This window comes from Miniopterus natalensis, chromosome 6 (genome assembly GCF_054644295.1).
Source record: "Miniopterus natalensis isolate mMinNat1 chromosome 6, mMinNat1.hap1, whole genome shotgun sequence".
In the NCBI taxonomy this organism is placed as follows: Eukaryota; Metazoa; Chordata; class Mammalia; order Chiroptera; family Miniopteridae; genus Miniopterus; species Miniopterus natalensis.
The window spans coordinates 70,738,803-70,758,641 of NC_142086.1; the positions used below are offsets into that span (position 1 = coordinate 70,738,803).

Genomic DNA, 19,839 nt, shown 5'->3' on the forward strand with positions numbered 1-19,839 from the left:
AGAGAGATTTGGAAGACCACCTCTCATCCCAACCCTCACAGGCCAAGGACAGCACACAGTCGATATATGCAAATGATGGGAGAGGAAGGCGACTGGGGCGAGGGGGTCCAAGTGCACAGCTCCCCGTAGGTCTATATTTATCAGAAGCAGATTTTATTCTATCTTGACTAACCTAAAATCCAGAGGCTTCATGCACCCACTTATCTTTCAAATTATAAACAAAACTTGATGCACATGTCCTTTTTTCTGGGGGATATGTCTATAGTTTCACAGCATCCTCAAAGGAAGCACGACTCCAGAAAAGTTAAGAACCACCGATCTAAAGAACTAGACTATACAGATCCTTCAGGCAACCTTTCACAAGCAATTTCTCTTCTGAGCTTCTGCAAAGTGCTGAGCCTCAACACTGCAGCCCCTGACAAGCATCTGAAGTACAGCTGCTCTCTGATGTGAATCGTGGAACTCCGAGCTTAACCACTGGCCAAGAAGTCTGTCAACTGTATGATACAATAACATATGACTTTTAATATAGTAATACCTATACGCATAATGGAATACATAACAATCTGTTCTTCCAGATAGGGTTCAGCCATGAACACTGACAAAGTTGCTTCAAAGAATTGGTAATATTTCTTTAGATAATATAAAAGCAAAAACAAAACAAAAACCTACCTTTACTTGTGAATAAAAATTATAGGTAAGCACAAAAATTTTTTCATAGATAAACATTGTTTTAATTTTTAAAAGACTTTCCACATCACTTGATACAATGTGAGCTATTTTTCTACCTCTTTGTTGTTTTAATCTTTTGTTATACAGCAAAACCATAACTGCCATAGCTTTAGACAGACACACACACACACACGCACACACGTCAACCATCTACCCATAGTATTGGTGTTTAGAATGTCTCAAGGGCCCAAGGGCATCAAGTGAGGAAGCCGGCCTATAGGACCATCAAAACAAGACTTTTTAGGATCTCATCCATCTAGAAGTCACAGCCAGCCAGAGCCTGGTCCTTGGCACAACGAGGCCAAAAGATATCTTTTCTTTGCCAAAAATATACAGTTAAATAGACTCAAGAGAACTAATGCACATTAACCCAACTCATAAGAACCTGAAGTACAAATCAGAATACCAATGTATTAATTAATCATAGAGAATATTCTTTTTCGCTAATCAGAAAATTTGCCCCTGAAGCCAGGGCGCTGCTCTCCCAATGCAAGGATGCCTGGAATCCTGATTGAACAGTCAGTTCACCAGAAGTCAGAACAAAGAGACGTAGAGTTCGGGGGGCACCTAATGAATGATCCACATCCAACATACACCTTTCTAGTGATCAGTGTTGTAGCTTTCATGTGTATGGCCTCTCTCCTTGCATGTTGTTGCCCTAACACTGCAGGCTTCTTGGTCTCTGAGCTTTCTTCTTCCATAGCCCTCTCTCCATGGGTGTTCCTCTAGATAGAGGATAATGCAGCAGATGAGGGTACAGCTTACATGCACTGTTACTCGTTTTCAGATTAAAAAGTCCCAGGTAGAGACAGTAACCAAAGAATTTATGTGCATATATACACAACCCAAGGACATGGACAATGGTGGGGAGAGGGACTGGGAGGGGGAAGGAACGGGGAGGAACGGGTCATTGGGGAGAAACAGGGACATCTGTAATATTTTAAACAATAATAAAACTTAAAAAAATAAAATAAATTAAAAGTCCCAGGTAAAGTGCTCCTTGCTAATGGTCACAGCTACTATAAGGCAGAGCAGAGATTCAAAGCTAGATGTCAAGCCAAAACCTATGCTTTTAACCTTGCGGTAAATGATGCCTTCAAAGTGTCTTTCCCAGGCCTCCCACCTCCCAGCCTGATTTAAATGCCCCTCCTCAGTGTTTCCCTATCCCCCTATATATACCATGACTGTAATTTTTGGCACACGGGTCCATCTCTGGCACTACACTGAAACTTTCTGAGGATGAGAGTCATGTCTCACTCACTTTTGTATCCCTAGTGTGCTCTCCGCCTTTCTGGGCATACTGATTTGTGCAGTGGTTTAATATAAAAATCACCAAACTGAAGGCCTTGAACTAGCCATGCAGCCTTAGGACGGTCACAACTTCTTGAGCCATCAACAAACATCTCATCTAAAAATGGAATGAAATGGTCACACAAGGTGGTTTAGGTCCCTTCTAGATCTAAAAAGCACTACCATTTCAGATGGGCCCTGGTGTTTTTAGGGCCTATCTTATTAGTTTGAATTATTAGAAATAAAATTCAGCTCCTCAGTTATCTTCTGCAGCACTCTACAGACAGCTTATATATAAACAGTAGAGAGTTCAGAAAAGCCTTCTCTTTTCTGAAAGAAGGTAACTATAATCTCTACCAAAATCAAACAGTAGCACCCTCCTCTGGTGACTGTTAAAGGAGCTAAACAACACAAAAGACAAGAATTAGATGGTGGGATTTTCTTTGAATGAAAGAAAAAGCCAGAGAGAAATTACCTAATGTTGTATGCATGCTATTATAGCATTCCCATTATAGTTGTTTAGTAGAACTAAACAACTCCTTTTTAGAACTCCTTATCTTGCCCAAAAACAAAGCCAAAATGATGAATTGACTACACAGAGTAGGTGGTTATAGATAAAACAATTTTTAAGAGTACTGATAATACTGAGTATTTTACAAACAGCAGGCTTTTCAATGTAAAGCACAATAAAAAGCATTTCATAGTTTTGCTAATAGTAATCATCTCCTCTATGATTTAAAATTTTTATGAAAAGTCTTATACATGTAAAATACATCTGGTTAAATAAAAGCATTTATCTAGTCCCTTTTCTGGATGATACATTTACCAGAAGATAGTACTGGAAATTTTTCAATCTATTTAGGTCTGAAATTTTCAGGTTTTAAAATATCAACTTAAAAGAAAGTTTAAAATACTATTCACTTACCCATGCAGAATAAAACATGCCAATAAAGCATACCAGACAAGCAAAGCCCAAAGTTTCACAACATTAACATTACATGCAGACCTCTAAATTAAAAATAAAGCTATGCTTTCTAAGACCAGGAACAGATTCATCACCTGCCAACAACTTTAATATAAAAATGTTTAATAAATATACACTTTATTAAATGACATAACAATCTAGAACATAAAATGAAAATATAAACATTCTGACTCAAGGCAAGAAAACAAATCAGTTATTGTATTGGCAACCATGTCATTCAGGTATGCTTTCACCCAAGAACACAGCCTCTCTTCCCTCAACTTCACATCTTTCCCCTATGCTGTGACTAAGGGGAAAGGAACCCACACGACACAGGAGGCTACAAATTTACAACCAGTGAGAAACCTTCATTTTGAAAGACAGGACTTAGAAAGGGCTACGGTGAATGGGAAAGAGCAAAAACTCATTTCAGTTCTACCAAATAAATTTTCCAACTAAGTTTGTCATTCCTGGCAAAGCTGGTTCTACGAGGCCGGTAGATACAGTATCTTGGAAAGATTAGCAGTGTGGTAGGTGAAGTGACTTTGTATCAAAGACAGAATGCAGACTAGATAACTAATTGAAAGTTTTCTCAATATTCACCCAAAATAAATGCCAAAGAACAAGCAAAGATTGAAAGAGAATGACATTCCCTACAACCCACCCAGAGGCCAAAAGGGCCAAGAAGAGAGAAGGGGGAAAGTTGGATGGGAGCATGGGCTTGTGAGGGAAGGGGGTGGGGGTAGCCAAGGAGGCAGGGAGGGTATGAGTAAGAAAGTATGCAGCCAAAAAAAGAGTATGCAACAATGAAACTGTTATAAACTGCCAAATTGAGAGAGATGGGGTGGTTGGCACCGTGCTCTTTGGAGTCAACATTTGCCACTTACTTGTCCTGGGCCGATGCCCAAGCACCAGAGCCAGTCCTCACCCAGACCTCCAGGAAATCTGAGCCCCAGCAGGCAATCAAGGTGCCACAGAAATGAGGGAGAGGGACCTCAACCGGCCTTCTAGCCTCATCATATGAACCCCAAATAAAGGATTTTTAGAAGCTGGGAGACATCTGCGCCCCACTCCGGCCAGGGCACAGGGGCGAGATCTGGCTATCGCTGATTCTGCGGGCACTGCCACCCCTGCAAAGGCCAGAGGCATCTCGGGTCCCGCTCCGAGAACCAGCTAAAGCTAAACGCAGGTGGCAAGCGAGGCGCTGCAGTCAACTGGCCCGGTTGCACTTGCAAAGTTAATGGAGTTGGCAAGAAGCGCAGGGATGTCCCTCTGGTTCCTCCTCACGGCGAAGGCGATGGGAAGGAGACACAGCTTCCTTCAGGTTCACTGAGCCCTCACTGACTCGGTTCTGCATGTAGTGTCCATTTTCCCTACTGAGAATCAAAGATATTTTCTTCCTTCTTTGTGCCTACCTCGGTCTCAAACCCTAGAACAGGGGCACTGAGACCCCAGGCCAAAGTTCACTCTAGAAACCATTAATTCTCCTCGCAAAACTAACACAGTCATTTGCTGGGTCCTGACTTTGAGGAACATCAAAAATGATGAGGCACGAAATAAGCTAAGGACGACCCCCCCCCCCAAAAAAAACGGACCCTCAGTCCGAAGAAGTCTGGGTCCAACAATGTTTTTGGCAACTTGGAACCAGTGGCTTTGTGCAGCCAGGTCATCACCACGCCCCTCGCACCCAAGCCCCACACCCTCCCCGCGCGCACAACAGCCTGTAGCCTGCGCGCGCGCGCAGCCCCGGAGAACTCCTACCTCGCCCCCGTGCCCGTCGAAGATCCCGAAGATGGACGGGTGCGTCTTGTTGGCTAGGTCCGTGAGAACTTCGAATCGGTCCTCCATGTGGTCTCTCCGGCCCTGGATGGAATACACAGCCACGTTGTGGCTCTTGAACTCCCAGGTCTTGGAAAACTCGGCCTCCAGGACATCGAGCCCGCCGAACCGATCGTTCTGCATGATCTCTGCGACCTTGCCCTTCACCATCTTCACGGCGTCCCGGCTGGACTTGACGATGGTCTTCACCTCGTCCGTGTGGAAGAAGTAACTCCACAGCGCCAAGCTGATGCACAGCAGGAAGAGCGTCTCGGGTCTCAGCAAGAAGTAGCGCATGATGCGACCCAGCAGAGACAGCAAAGTCATTGTATCCTCTATCATTTATTATCGCTAGAGCCCGAAACACCAGCAGCGACGCGCGCCCCGAAGGCTCGCCGGGTCCCAGGGCTCTGCGGGGACGGTCCGCCGGGGGAGCGGAGCAGCAGCCGAGGGTGGGGAAGGAGGACCGCGGGCCCGGGCGGGAGGCGGTCGAGCACACTTCTCCGATCCCCCACGACGAACACGAGCAGTTTTCCTTTTGTCTCCGGGCCTCCGCGACCCCGAGGCCCGCGCCCTGCGCACGGACGCCTTTGCCGGCCGCCTGCGCAGCCTCGCCTCCCTGCGCCCCTTTGTCAGGCGGCGGCGGCCGAGACGGCGGCTGTGGCAGCGGCGGCGGCTGGTGCCCGGGCTGGACGACAGGAATCAAGTTAAAGTTGCGCCGGGCGGGTCGGCCGCGGTGGGCGGGAGAGTTCGGGGGCGCTGGCGCCCGCGCGGCCCCTCGGCGGGTGCCCTCTCGCCGCTCCGGGCTGCGACCGGCAGGTGAGGAAGCGCGGGGCGCGAGAGCCGTGCGGACGCGGGACGCAGGTCCCCGGGTCGCCGCCGCTGCAGGGGAGCGCAGAGCCGGCCGAGCGCTCCGAGTCCTTCAGACACCCCGGGGGGCCCAAGAGAATGAAAGTTTTGCGGGAGCCTGAGCAGAGGTGGGGTACGCGGAGCCCAGCGACGCAGCACTGTCCGCGCCGAGCCGCAGGCAGCCGGCCCGCCGCTGCCCGCCTTCCCCAGCACCTCCCAGCCGGCTCCTCTCGGCTCCGCTCGCGCGCTCCCTGCCGGCCTCGCGGCTCGCGCTCGCCCCGCCCCGCCCGCGCGCGCTCGCCCCGCCCCCGGAGCCGGGACTTGGGCGGCCCAGCGCCCGGCCGAGCTGTCAAAGGCTGAGGAAGCTCGGCCGCGGCCGGCGCGCCCCGCAGCCCGGGACGGTCGAGGCGAACCGAGGGGGAGGAAAGGGGCGCGCCCGCTGCCTAGCTCCGCGGCGGCCGTTCCTCCCTTCACTGCGGGCTCCCGGGACAACGTGATCTGGGGCCTAGTTGTCTGAGCGTTGGTTTCCCTGGAGCCACTGCCGCCGGCTGGAAAGCGGAGAGCCGCACGTGCGCGCACCCCCCTCCGGCTGGCGGCACAGTAGTGCGGTCCCGCCGCGCCCGGCTTAAGGCGAGCGAGAAGGGACGCACTTCCCGGGCTCGCGAAGCGCGGCGGAGGGGCTCGGACCTTCGGTGTTCTGTGACCGGGACCTGCCCGGATCTCCCGAGAGGCGAAGAGCAATCCAGCCGCCTTCTCGTGACCAGAAAGACACCCCCCGCCACCACCCCCGAGAACAGCAGGATGTGAAGACTGGGCCGCAAGGAAATGCGCTCTGATGATAACCTGCGGAGGGGCGACGACGCGCTGGCCTCTGCGAGTGGCCGGCGGCCCTGGCGCGGGAGACTTAGCCCAGAGGGCCCTCCTTAACCACAGCCCTTCACCGGGAGACGCCTAGCGGGCCCCGGGGCGCCCCTCAGCTCGCTGCGGCTTGAGGGCCCCTTTGCGGCTCCGAACGAGCGGCCTCGGTGCGCAGAAGGTGAAGTGGGTGCGGGATAAGCCGAAGCGAAGGGCCGCAGAGGAGAGTACGGGCTTCCAGAATATGGGCAGGTGTCAGGGGCCTTGAAGGCGCTGGGGAAAGACGAGAACAATGGGCAGATGAGCCCAGACCGGGGGACCCGCGAGCCCCGCAGGAAAGCAGCGTTCGCTCTCGCTACCCCTGTCCAGGGAGAAGGGTGCTGAGCTGCGCCCCGGCCGCCGGCGGACAGTAGAGGCTGCCCAGCGCTCCTGCCTGGAGCGAGCCCCACTGCGTTTTAAAAGTAGTGGAAAGGAGCCCTGGCCGGTTTGGCTCAGTGGTTAGAGCGTCCCCTGCGGACAGAATGGTCCTGGGTTCGATTCTGGCCAAGGCTACGTACCTCGGTTGCAGGCTCGGGCGGTCAGGGTGCGAGCCGGGGCCAACCGCTGGATGTGTCTCTCTTACATCAATGTTTCTCTCTCTCTCACTCCCCCCCCCCCTTCCACTCTCTTGGAAAAAGCAATGGAAAAAATATCCTCAGGTGAGGATTTAAAATAGTAATAAAAAGGAGAAAAGTACTGGAAGTAAATACACCAAAAAATGTTCATGGTGGTTAACTACAGTAGTAAATTATACGTGGTTTTCATTTTCTGCTTTGGACTTTTGTCTGTTTTCTACACCTTTTTCCAAAAAGTTTTTACAAAAGGCATACATTACCATCATAACCAGAAAAAAAATGAAACGCTGACATTTAAATGGCATATACAGTATGATCTCAGTTACATTAACATGCATAGAAAAAAACTGGAAAGAAATATGAAGCACTGTTAACCCTATGTTATTTTTGACAACTAAGATATGGTCTCCTATTATGCTTTGCACTTTTCGGTATTCTGCACCTGATAAATAAACAGTTTAGAAACAAATTAGGTTACTCTGTCCAAAACTAATAAGTCACAAGGTTCAAAAATAAGATACTGGGTTCAAAAGCCCTTAGGAACTATAAAGCAAAGATAATGCATTAATGATATTATGAAGGTGGGTTTACAGTATTTCTTAATGTAAGTTAGCAAATCGCTTTTTTACAGCCTCTCTGTACATGAATCTCTAAAGCAACATGTTTCTCTAAAGCAACTTGCAGATAACCTGATCAAGATTCCAGAACTAGAAATCAAACTAGGCCCTGGCATAGACGTATAATTCCAAACCTAGAGGCCCATCTAGCCTGTCCACAGCATTGCTGTATTGATGATAGCAGCAGGTACTCATGAGAGGCATGATTTCTGTTTCCACAGTACCTAAGTGAAGAGAAAAGACCAGCTGGTCTCTCTGGAGGTTAAATAGGAAAGAGGGGGTTTGACTTGACTAATAAATCTAGATAGTCTAAGGATTCTGTGGAGGTATTATTTGATATTTACATCTAATTAGTTCATTTGTGTAAAAATCAATAGAATGATTTTTCAAGCAGACCCTACAGGCACTTTTTTATTTCTATTAAGAAATTTGTATAGTTTGTATAGTAATTTTTAAAGAGCTAAATAAGCTTTTTGATATCATTTACTGTGAATTTTAATATAGTTGAGAGATAAAAAAGACCTTAGTCTAGTGACAAACTAACATTAGCATATTCCTTGGAATTGTAAAGGTTTTTCATATATATCAACCTGTTTCCATTCTCATAACAATGCTGTGAGGAAGGATAGAGGAGCTATTATGTCTGTTTATAGATATGAGCACAGTAAGGCACAAAGATGTTAAATGGGCATCACAGTTCAGCAAATAAGAAGTTGAGAACTCAAGCTCAGTTCTGACCACCAATTCAGTACTCTAACACCCACTGATTACCTGCTGATACTGAGATGATTAGTCTAATTTTTATACTTCTCTACTAACATTTTAGTAGATCTCTGTTACAGAAATCTCAAAAATAATACACAAGTTCTTATTCCACAAAGACTTTAGCCTTTGGGACAAGCGCTATGAGTATTTATCTCACCCACTGAGAATATTTGTGGGGCAGACGACAAATGCAAGTTAACTGTCCTTCATCTCTACATAAAAGCCTAAAAGATTTGTTGCTAAAGTAAAATACTATCTGAATTTCACAGGGAAGAAAAGAGTGCCGTAGAATGTACATTATGCAAATACTTTACCATTACAAGTGACATGGTATGAATAGAGGGCTAATTGCAATCCTCGGTTTTCATGAGACACAATAATAGTGATAAATAGTTACCAGGTAATTACCATTTTCAACTATGCAATTAACTCATGTCAGCCTTGCAAGTATATAAAGAACATGAAATATAGCTTTTAAAAATAATAAACTCTCAGAAGAAAATTTCAGAATTGTAGCTCTTAGGTTTAAGAAATCTTTAAAACAGAGTTTGATAACAAATCTGTTTTCGGGTATGATGTTCTATGATGTCCTCATTTCTTTTTTGATTTTGCCACTTATTACAAAGTTTTAAAAATCAAATGTAAAGTGACAGCTGAGTTTCTTAATGATGAATGTAAATAAAAATCCCCTGAAATAAATTTTAAATGAGGCTTTTATACATATAGAAAGTCTCTGCACTTTTTAAAATTTCCCAATTATCAGTTTGATTTGTATTCTTAAATTGTTCCTGCCACCTGCTTATAAATATGTACTGAGTATTGAGTATGACTTTTTTTACTAATATTCTATAAATATACACTTTACATGTGTATAACCTTTTAAACTATACATACAAAAGAGTGTATGAAAGTATTTTTAGGAAGCACAACAACCCTAAGTACTACACTCATGAACCCACTATCCTACCTAAAAACTGTACTGTGACCAATTTTTGTATCAGCCTAAGAAGTCTTTCCCAACCCACCTCCCTGCCTGTACTCCACAGGTAGCCACTATCCTGAATTTTGTGTTTTATCTTTCCTTTGTCTTAAAAAAAAAGTCATATGTCTACATCACTAGGTGATATACTTTTTAGTTTTGCTTGGTTTTGAGCTTTATTAAAAGGATGTCTGACTGTATATAGTCTTCTGATACTTGTTTTTTTACTCAGTATTATACTAAGTGAAATATTTCTAGATCTTCCTGTGTTGTTACATATAATTCATTCCTTTTCGCTGCTATATAATATTCCACTGTATCACTGTTCTATACTTTGTTGTTCATCTTCCTTCTATGGATGATTAAGCCAGTTTTTTGCTATTATGATCAATGATTTCATGAGTTATTTTTGTACTATCTCTTGGTATATATACACAAAAATCTCTCTAGAGTATATATCTAGGAGTGAAATTACTGGATAGTTGGGAATAAAAATGCTTAACTTGACAATTTATGGCTAAATGGTTTTTGAAAATACATTGCTCCCATTTATACTCCGAAAGTATGATCAAAGCTCCTTAATATAACAGACCATTACTATAAATTTTATCTTAAAAGTGATTTTCAATATTGGTCCTTTGCTAAATGGTTAATCATGAGCATGACTATTAAACAATATTAAATCTTCAGTACTTCTCATAAAATATTTCTAGATGTAAAATTTAATAATAATTCTTGTGTTTTAAATGTCCTTTAAATAAAAATGAATCTTTTAGCAGTTAGGCTAAGAAAATTAATTGATCATTTCATATAAGTATAATAGTATATTGATCTAGACTTATAATTTTAATATCCCATGTGTTCTATCAAATGGAGAACTAATTGACCAATCATGTTAGGGTGTAATATGAGTTTATTTTACTGAACTCCAAGAGCACAAGGTCCTTTTCTAACAATTCAGGTTTTTATATTAATTACAGAGATCTGTAAAGAATACTTGTTTTCTGAATAAAATGTTTATACCATTGCATCAACTCTTTACATAACCCATACTTATCCTAAGAGTCTTTCATCTAATTGCCCTAGGTTTCTCTCTGATAATCTTCAAACAAGCTTCCTAAATTACAATGTTAATCTAAAGCGTTACCTAAATTACTTTATCCTAATTAATACACATCAACATTCTAATTCATAATATGAAGCATTGTGAATAGTTGAATAATCATTTTGTAATGGATCTGATGCTGACAAGAAATAGCATAGGTGGAAAGATAAAATTGTGTTTCTCTCCCTATAGGAGGTAGTGATTTGAATCTAAGTCTATTCACAAAGCCTTTCTGCTTTTATGTTCTTGGTGGAATGCTTGGCAAGCCTACCACAAAATCTTTCAGTCACACAGGATATAATTTGGGGGTTGATTCCTATATGTGATACTTCAGGTAAAGATTGTTATGACAAAAAAAATTACATGATCTGAGATTATATGAAGGTAAGGGTAGGACACATGTTCCATTTGCATGGCACTTGGGATTCCTCTTTTCTGGCTCTTAGGCTGCCTTAGTAGTCTCAAACATTTACTCATAGCTACCAGAGCTGAAGTTGCCTATAACTTCTTACACTGCAGCCACAACCCTTAGTTTACTGCCTCACTGCTTGTCAAGCAGCTATTCAATCCCTTATCTCCAGCCATACCTATGCTGCTGAGGACTCCTTAAAAGGTTCCCCACTTCTCTCCATCTACTCAAAACACTCATCCCTCCCTCCCAAGCTATTATACTTCCACAAATATTTCCCAAATGGTATCATAATTTAAAAGTGTTTCAATCATCACAGACCCCCATGTATATCCTGGAAACAGAGAACACTCTTTGGACCATGTGTGGCCCTGGAACTCCCAGAGGTTGACCAGATGGTCTAAATATATCTCCTCTTAAGTCTGTTGGAATGGAGTCACATTTTAGGAAAAATGAAAACAAACTTTTTCTTTTTTCTTTTAAGAATACCCAAAGAAAGGAACTCTGGACTTTCCTTTGTGAGACTATTACAGTGTTTAACACTATAATATTTTCTCAGAAAATATTCTTTACAACTATATCTAAATAGCTCTTTCTGAATTTTTTTGTTTTTAGTTCATTCGTGAGGGTAGACATTTTAGTTGTTTCCACTTTTTGATACTCCTTGATTTTTAGTACTCAAGCTCCATACAAGGTCATATCTCTTGAAATAATGGTTTTCAGAGATGTTTATATAAGAAAATTTTATATTTCCATCCTCAAAACTTAATACAACATTTTAAACATAAATGATATATGAGGAAACTAATGGTTTATATTCTAAATAAAATTGGTAGAATGTCAGAATCACACACAGGTATTTTGAAAAGCATGCTGAGGGTCAATGAGGGGAAGTCCATGAGGGATATTGCTGGAGCTAAGAAAGAGATCAAAACATCATAGTCATCCATAGTGCGTAAAGTTTACAGTAAAAGGTCTTGGGTTAGGTTCTTCAAAAAGCAGAAACCTAAGACAAGGATTCAAGTGCAAATACCTTCCTTGGCTAATGATCTGGGAAATACCAGGAAAGGAAGTCAGTATAGAATACAGGCCTCAACGTTCCTCTCCTGGAGGGCTGAGGGAGCAGCATTCCATTCGCGCATTCCAGTCAGACACTGGGGGAGGACTGCTCCCATGGGACATTAATTGGAAGACAGTTCTACCCTGTGACAAAGTCCCGGTGAGCTCCCGTGGACTATGAGAGCCTCCAGGCAAAGAATCTCTGGTGCTGGCAGCTGGAAATCAACTATCAGCCGGAAAGACATGGACAGTCACAGACCGTGTCTGCTACTGCATCAGTCAGGGTTCTCCAGAGAAGCAGAACAAACAGAACCAATATAGGAGGGTATATAGGAGGAGATGTATTTTAGGAATTGGCCCACGCTGTGATGGAGGCCGAGAAATCCCACAACCTACCATCTGCGAGCTGGAGAACCAGGAAAGCCAGTGGTGTAATTCAGTCTGAGGCCAAAGGCCTGAGAGCCAGGGGCGTCTGTCAGTGTAATTCCTGGAGTCCGAAGGCCTGGGAATAGGAGCTGTGACAGGGCAAGACAAGCCGAGTCCTGGGACATGCGGACTTCCTGGGCCCATGACTGGCTCAAGGACCCCCTGGCAGTTTTGCTGAACCTTCCTTGGACTGCAGGTGATCTAGGACGTTTCCACCAAACCTTCCTTCTCTGTCTCCTTCATTCAGAGTCAGACTTTGACGGCTCTCCCAGCTTATCTGCCTTCCTCTCCATCTTCTCTCACAAATGTTTCTCTTAACAAAATCCTTTCACATCTAATCCCGTTTTGGAGGCTTCTCTGGGGACCCAGAATAACATACTTTCTCAGTTTATAACCACCGATTTAGATTCTCCTTACCCAGAATTTCCGGCTCTGCGTCAGAAATAGAAAGCTTATAACACCCAGTTGTACATGTTCTTCAGAATATTCCTCTAGCCAGGTGGCTGCTTTTCTATGAAGTTATCTGCTACTCTTTATAATTTCCCCTAAAATAAGCTCTTCCCAGACTTAAACCTTCAACTTTAATTCATCTACTTAGTAATTATTCTCTAAATGGTGCTATATCCACAAAATCTTTAAAAAAAAAAAAATCAATTGGTTTCTTCTACACTTCCATTTTCAAAGAAAGGCAGTAAAAAACATGCTTATTTTTCTGTTACTATTTTGCTTATTTGAGATGTTGTAACAAAACCAAAAAGATTTCTGAGTTCTGAAATACTATTTATTGATTTGGTGATTTTCAACTTTTATTAGGTTCAGAGACCCTTCAGGGACCCAGCACTAGCCTCAGAAAAAGAATTAGGCATGAAAAATTTTACACAAAAATCTTAGGCTAAGGGTCTTTCTAGGCTAAGGAGCATTTCAGAATGTCCTAATTGCTACTCTTAATTGAATTTTTTGTTTCCTAGTCTGAGCTGCTTTTCAAAAGAGAAAAGTCAAATTTGTTGTCCGCACTGATTCTTTGGAATTTGTAAGTCAACAGTACAACACATGTAAGTCTATATAACTTATATGTGCTATAATAGTGTTGATTTTTTTTTTTTTTTTACATAACCTTCATATCTGAAGCAAAGAGTTTATGGGGGGAGATAATGTGGGAATATGCAATGTAGGCTCTGGAGACAAACTTCCTGGGTTTAAATTCCATCCTGCCATTCGTTAAATATACCAAGCACTCTCTCACCTCAGGGTCTTTGCACCTGTTGTACCCTCTTCCTGGACACCCCTCTCAAATATTTACATGTCTCATTTCCTTCCCTTCTTTACCTCATTTCTCAAGTGTGACATCAGAGAGGCCTTCCCTATCGGAGCCTACTCTCCATCACTCTCTACCCTGACTTGGCTTTATATTTCTTCATAGAATTTATCAGCACCTGCTCTATCACCTATTTGTTCATTTTCTCTCTGTGTCCTCCTGAAAGGACGTAAGCTCCATGTAAGCAAGGATTTTGCATTCACACACACACACATCAATCCCTTGCTAGAACAGTGCCTTACACATGGTAAGTGCTTAATAAATATTTGTTAAATAAATTGTAGAACTCCCAATATACATTTTGGAATGTTTGTACAAAGACTGCTTCTAGTATAATATTCTAAATTACTTTTAACTAAGAGTATGCTACTCATCTTTTAATAAGACAGTTAAATGACTTTCCAAAGCAAATACTTTTGTTTGCAAAAATATAGTATGGAAGTACATATTGATTTCGTTATCTTGGGATTTCGATAAAACTTCTGATACAAAAATGTATCTGAAAGTTCATAAATAATTACAGCTGATGCTTAAATAGTGCTTACTGCTTTAAATGCTCTAATAGCCCATGACACAGGCAACTATTATCTCCATGTTACAGATAAGGAAACCTAGGCACGGAAGGTTTATAATCTATCCAAGATCACTCAGTTAACCAGTGGCAGACCCAGGATTCAGGCAGTTTGGTCTAGGGTCAAACTCTTCACTACTACTCTATACAGCCTTTTTAGTGCACGAAAGAGGAAAGCTGGAGTTATGGCTGGGAAAATATCAATGTTTTCCTTTACTTGCACTTTCTACTTACAGTGTGAATATAGTACTGTTGTGTTTATTTAAAGTACCCACATTGTCTTGTCTAAGAAATGAAGACAAAATTACAAGGTTAATTGCTTAAACCACAGACAATCTCAAAGCATTAGTAAAGAATTCTCATTGGCTGCCTTTCTTCTCCCCCTCCTAAAGCAGCTTATTTATATACACATGGCACTGCACTGAATCTTCAAATTCCCTGAACTTCAGTCCAGAAATATATTTCCATAATAAAAGCAATTAACTTGTAGAATTGTTTTCTGAGAGAGAGTAGCAAAGTCATTATAGCTTTGAGCATGTGTAGTCTTGCCTGACTAGGAATGCTTCTAAGGGGGGAACCCCTGGCAACCCAACCCAGGGACCACAGCTTCTCCTGTTCCTAGTTTGTGCTGCTCTGGTCAAAATGATAAGGCCCTCTGAGGGCAACCGTTTCCTTTCTGAAGTAGATAACACATTTTTTTTACATATTCCAGATGTCCAAAGGATTTGAGATGTGGATTTACTCTGATCTATCATTTTGTACAATATGCTGGAATTTTTGCCAAATCCATGTGTGAAAACAAGTTGGCAGTTTTTCCAGGTTTCAAAAGCAAGTGTGAAATAAATTTAAGGTTTACAGTGTGATGAGTACCTAAGCCAGGCTCCTGGATAGCCATGGTTTGCTACTGAGCATCATGTGCCAGGAATTCATGCAAACATAGACTGTGGGTTTCAAGTGCCTCTGCAAATAGCTAGTTGTGTATCCTGCCAATTTTGTTTCATTTTCTGGTGCATATGGCAGCTGTACCAGTAAGTGTCTGTGAACTTGACTGAATTGCATTGAATTCTTTTTTTATACTTTTTTTAATTCAGAAAAGTGAGGGTGTTGAAGAGTTCACAGATTTTTAAATTTTCCATTAATATTTTTAAAGAGCAAAGAGTTTGACATTTCTCCTGAAGCAGCTGCTTTAAATCACTATTGATTGCCTTGACATCTAGTTCTAGGAATAAACAGAAGTCCTATCCCACAAATGTTTAAAGCAGGACTTAGCCGAGGTTCTCAGACAACTAGGTCTATTCTTAGTTATGGCAAGATCACTTTCCTTTAGGGAATGACTGGGGTCTATCAAGCATATTACCTAACTAGTGTTGATCAAGTGATTCCTGACTAGTTTAAGATTCCATTTCTGGGAGAGGCTGAGATTGTATGTTTCAGTTTGTTAACAAGAGGCTTAGCATAAGTGACTCCATTTTGGGCCTATTGTCTTGTTTTTAACATATCTTTATATATATTTTAAAAAGTGAAACGTCTGAGTTTTTAAAGCATTTCTGCATTTAAATTTTTGATAGATATTGCCAAACTGCCCTACCAATTTACTCTACCACTAGCAAATACATGTGCAATTTGCTCTTTTTCTTTTAAGAACGTGTAGTAACCAGGCTTGCATAGATCTACGTTGTTATTTTTAATGGCTGCATTTTCCCTTCTATGTATATATATCTTAGTTCATTTAACCAATACTCTATCATGAAATTTAGGCTATTTCTGATACTGTGATATATATTTTGTCCGTCTTTATATGTGATACTTACTTAGGATTAACTCCTATAAGTGGAATTGCTGAGTTCAAGGCCTTACACATTAAAAGTTTTTCAATATACTGCCTAACTAACCTCCAGAAAAGCTGTAGCAGTTTACATTGCCACCAACAAAGTCTGTATCCTCACACTCTCTCACCAACATGACACTTTCATCTTTACCAGTCTAACGGGGAAAAGGTCATCTCATTTAATTGGCATTCCTTTAATTGTTACTGAGTCTAAGGTCTTTTCAAATGCTTACTATTATTTGCATTTCTTCTTTGAATTGCCTCTTCATGTCCTTTGCTCATCTATCTACCAAGTTGGTTACCATTCTTATAATTTACTTGCAAAGCTTTTTATACATTAAGAATATTATTTTTTTTCTGCCATATATGCTTAACTATTTTCCCCAATTTTTCATTTCCGTTGTTTTTGGTGACTTTTGATGTACTCAATCTTTTCTTTATTATTTCTAGTTTTGGTAAATGCTAACAAAACTTCTTCCTTCAAAGATTATATATTCTAATATTTTTCTTATAGCATTGACTAGAGCATTCAAGAGAATGTTAAAAAAATAGCAAAAATGGTAGATAGCCCATCTAACTTTCAAACTTAACAGAAATAGGTTTAGTCTAGTATTTCGCTCTTAAGTGCAATGTATGTTGATTTCCGGAACATAATTTTGATATCACTAAAGTAGTGTCTTTCTTTCCTAGTATACTAAGAGTTCATTTTAAGAGTCAGAAATCAACAGTTAATTTTATCAAATATATTTTTCACTTATAGTGGTGATTATTTAATATTTCTCCTTTAATTTGATGATGTGTAATAATTTATTTTTTAATATTGAAGCATTCTTACTTTCCCTTGAACGTCCTCACTTTTGCTCCTGGGCTGGTAGCTGACCCAGTACTTTACCTCCCTCCCCAATCTAGTGATACATATTCTGTTACCTCCCCATCAACAATGTCTGCTTGGAACACTAAGTAATCAATGCACTTCAATTCCCTACACTGATCAGGATCAATGCACTTCAATTCCCTACACTGATCAGGATCTATACATTATATGGCATAATTTTTAAAAGATGAGCTCTTAATTTCAATTACCATAATTTTTTAAGTTCTAGAACTTCCATCTGCTTTGTGTGTGTGCACACACACACACACACACACACACACACTTTACAGTTCTCTGCTGAAAATTTCAGTCTTATTTTCTTGAACGTAGTCACATAGCGAAAGTCTACAAGTAATGACTTCATTATCTAGGATTCTAGATCCTCCATGAATCCATTTCTATTGTGTTTTCTCTCTTGGCTTTGAACATGTTATCTTGTATCCTAAAGGTCCTTGTTACTAATACCAGAGAGTATATATGAAAAGTTGTAAGGAGAACTTATTTCTGGTTGACAGCTGGAAACACTAGAAATTCTAGATTCCTTTAATTCTGATTGAGATAAAAGCTGGGCTTCAGTCCCTGGGAGGGCCAGTCTATTTCTCATTTACTCATAGGGGGTACCCTTGCAGATCAGAGCCCCAGATTGGGGGCTTACCAAGGCCTCCTGCCTTGATGGGTTTTGAACTCCAATTTTCTCCTCCGAATCTTACAAGTCTCTCAGGAGCCTTGCTCAGTTTTGTGTCCTGTTTGTTTCCTTGTTTTGTTTTCTTGTGAATCCTCACCTGAGGATATTTTTTCCATTGCTTTTCAGAGAGAGTGGAAGGGAGAGAGAGGGAGGGAGAGAGGGGGGGAGGGGGAGAGAGAGAGAGAGAGAGAGAGAGAGGAACATCCATGTGAGAGACACATCAATTGGTTGCTTCCCACACTCTCCCCGACCAGATCTGAGATCAAACCTGTTACTGTGAAATGAAGCTTCAAGATAAAGCCATAATCATTACCCATGCCACTCACTTTTGCCCTTCACTATAAGGATGAAGCTTCATATTCCATTTTTATCCTGATTGTATTAACCTTTAAATGTTAAAAAGAAAAAAAATCCAGAGTTAAAGTTTCTATGTCTTTCTCCCAAGAAGATAAAAATCTTATAATGCTTTTACTCGCCCCTTTTCTGCTATACTTGTCCTCACTTCTATAATGTGCTATGTATCAAGTTTCATTTTAAATATCCAGTTCTATTTTTCTTTTTTTAATACTCCCCCAAGGACATACTTAGAAAGAAGAAGGGGGAGAGGGAGAGAGAGAGAGAAAGAGAAAAGAGAAACATCGATGTGAGAGAAAAACATCAATTGGCTGCCTCTCCCATGCCCCCTATTGGGTATGGAGCCCATGACCCAGACATATTGCCTGGATCAGGAATCGAACCAGCGACCTTTTGGTGCATGGGATGAAACTCAACCAACTAAGCCACACAGGCCAGGGCTGAACTGATTATTTTTCATAGTACTATTTACATTTCCTTTTCTTTAAATACATAGGAAAGCTTGATCATGATGTCTAATAAAGTCAACAGTTAATTCTAATTTTATATATTGTTCTTATTTAGTTAATCCCAAAAGCTGAACACCAGCATCTAAGCATACTTTTTATCATACTCTCTAAATCATAAATAATATTTTAAGACACAAATTACACTGCATTATGATAAGTAATGAGAAATAGCATTTGATTTATTACTTTTATATCTTGATAAAACATTGATAAATTATGTTAGAGCTACATCATTTAAATCTTGACTGCTTTTAGTAATCTGTCTTATAAAATGTGTTCCATAATCTTCTTCAGTGATTTTTATACTTTTTTTTGAAATGCAAAACACATATTTATGGAAAAATGAGGCCAAACCTTTTCTGATGGACAGTAAGCCATCTGACTAGGACTGATGGGACTAACAAAGATGACTGGTTTGCCAATGAAACCCCTCCACTAGCCAAATGAAGAAAATTTTCAGCTCCAAGATTTTGGTGAAAATATGCTTAAATTATGTGATTAAGACAAAAGCATTTTATAAAACATATTATATTGGCAAGGATATAGAAAATAAGGAATATTTCCATTTTCCCAGTCCTCTGTGGTTATATTGAGTTAATCAAGGCATCTCAAAGTGAAAGAGTAATAATTATAATTAATAATCTTTTGTTAAGTCTTGATAAAGCCTTTTTGATATATTTGATATATTATTTATCTGATATATTATTTGATATAATATTTCTCGGCACATTTATCTGTAAAAATGAAAAAGTAATAGAATTAATATAAAACTCTATCTCATTCTAGCAGTAAGCAATAATCATTCATAGATACAAGAACTAAGTGAGGGGGGAAAAGTTATTTCATTATAAATTGGATTTTTAATAAAATTTTACATTTTATATTTACTAATTATCAAATTTTATTATCTTTATGTTTTTTATTATGTACTAATAGTGAATATAATAACTCAACCCAAAAGAAATTTAACTCTTAGAACCTCATGGTGTTTGTCAAGAGTACAATTTTTAAATTTGATTTTTTTTTTTTTTTCAAAGAAGTAGTACAGAGTAAACAATAAAAGACTTTTATGCTTAAAAATATATTACATGAGGGTCAATTTCTGAGAAAGCATTAAAATGGAAATATGAATTCGAGGAAAAATTAAATTTGCAAAAATTCCAACCATTTTAAAGGACCTTGCTCATGAATATGCAAAGACATGCTAGCGGTATTAAATTA

General features: G+C 40.8%; 1 protein-coding gene across 2 annotated transcripts in view; it reads right to left on the reverse strand.

Annotated features, from left to right (window-relative positions):
• Window positions 1–19,839, reverse strand: part of PPM1L (protein phosphatase, Mg2+/Mn2+ dependent 1L) — a 231,431-nt gene that overhangs the window by 201,958 nt on the left and 9,634 nt on the right. The window contains exon 1 of one of the 2 annotated variants that reach the window (XM_016215732.2): window positions 4,748–5,569. The exons of the other annotated variant lie outside the window; for it this stretch is intronic. Coding sequence (XP_016071218.1) covers window positions 4,748–5,146 — 399 coding nt within the window. The 5' untranslated portion in view covers window positions 5,147–5,569. Of the gene's footprint in view, window positions 1–4,747; window positions 5,570–19,839 lie in introns of those variants that run through there. 2 annotated transcript variants of the gene reach the window in all.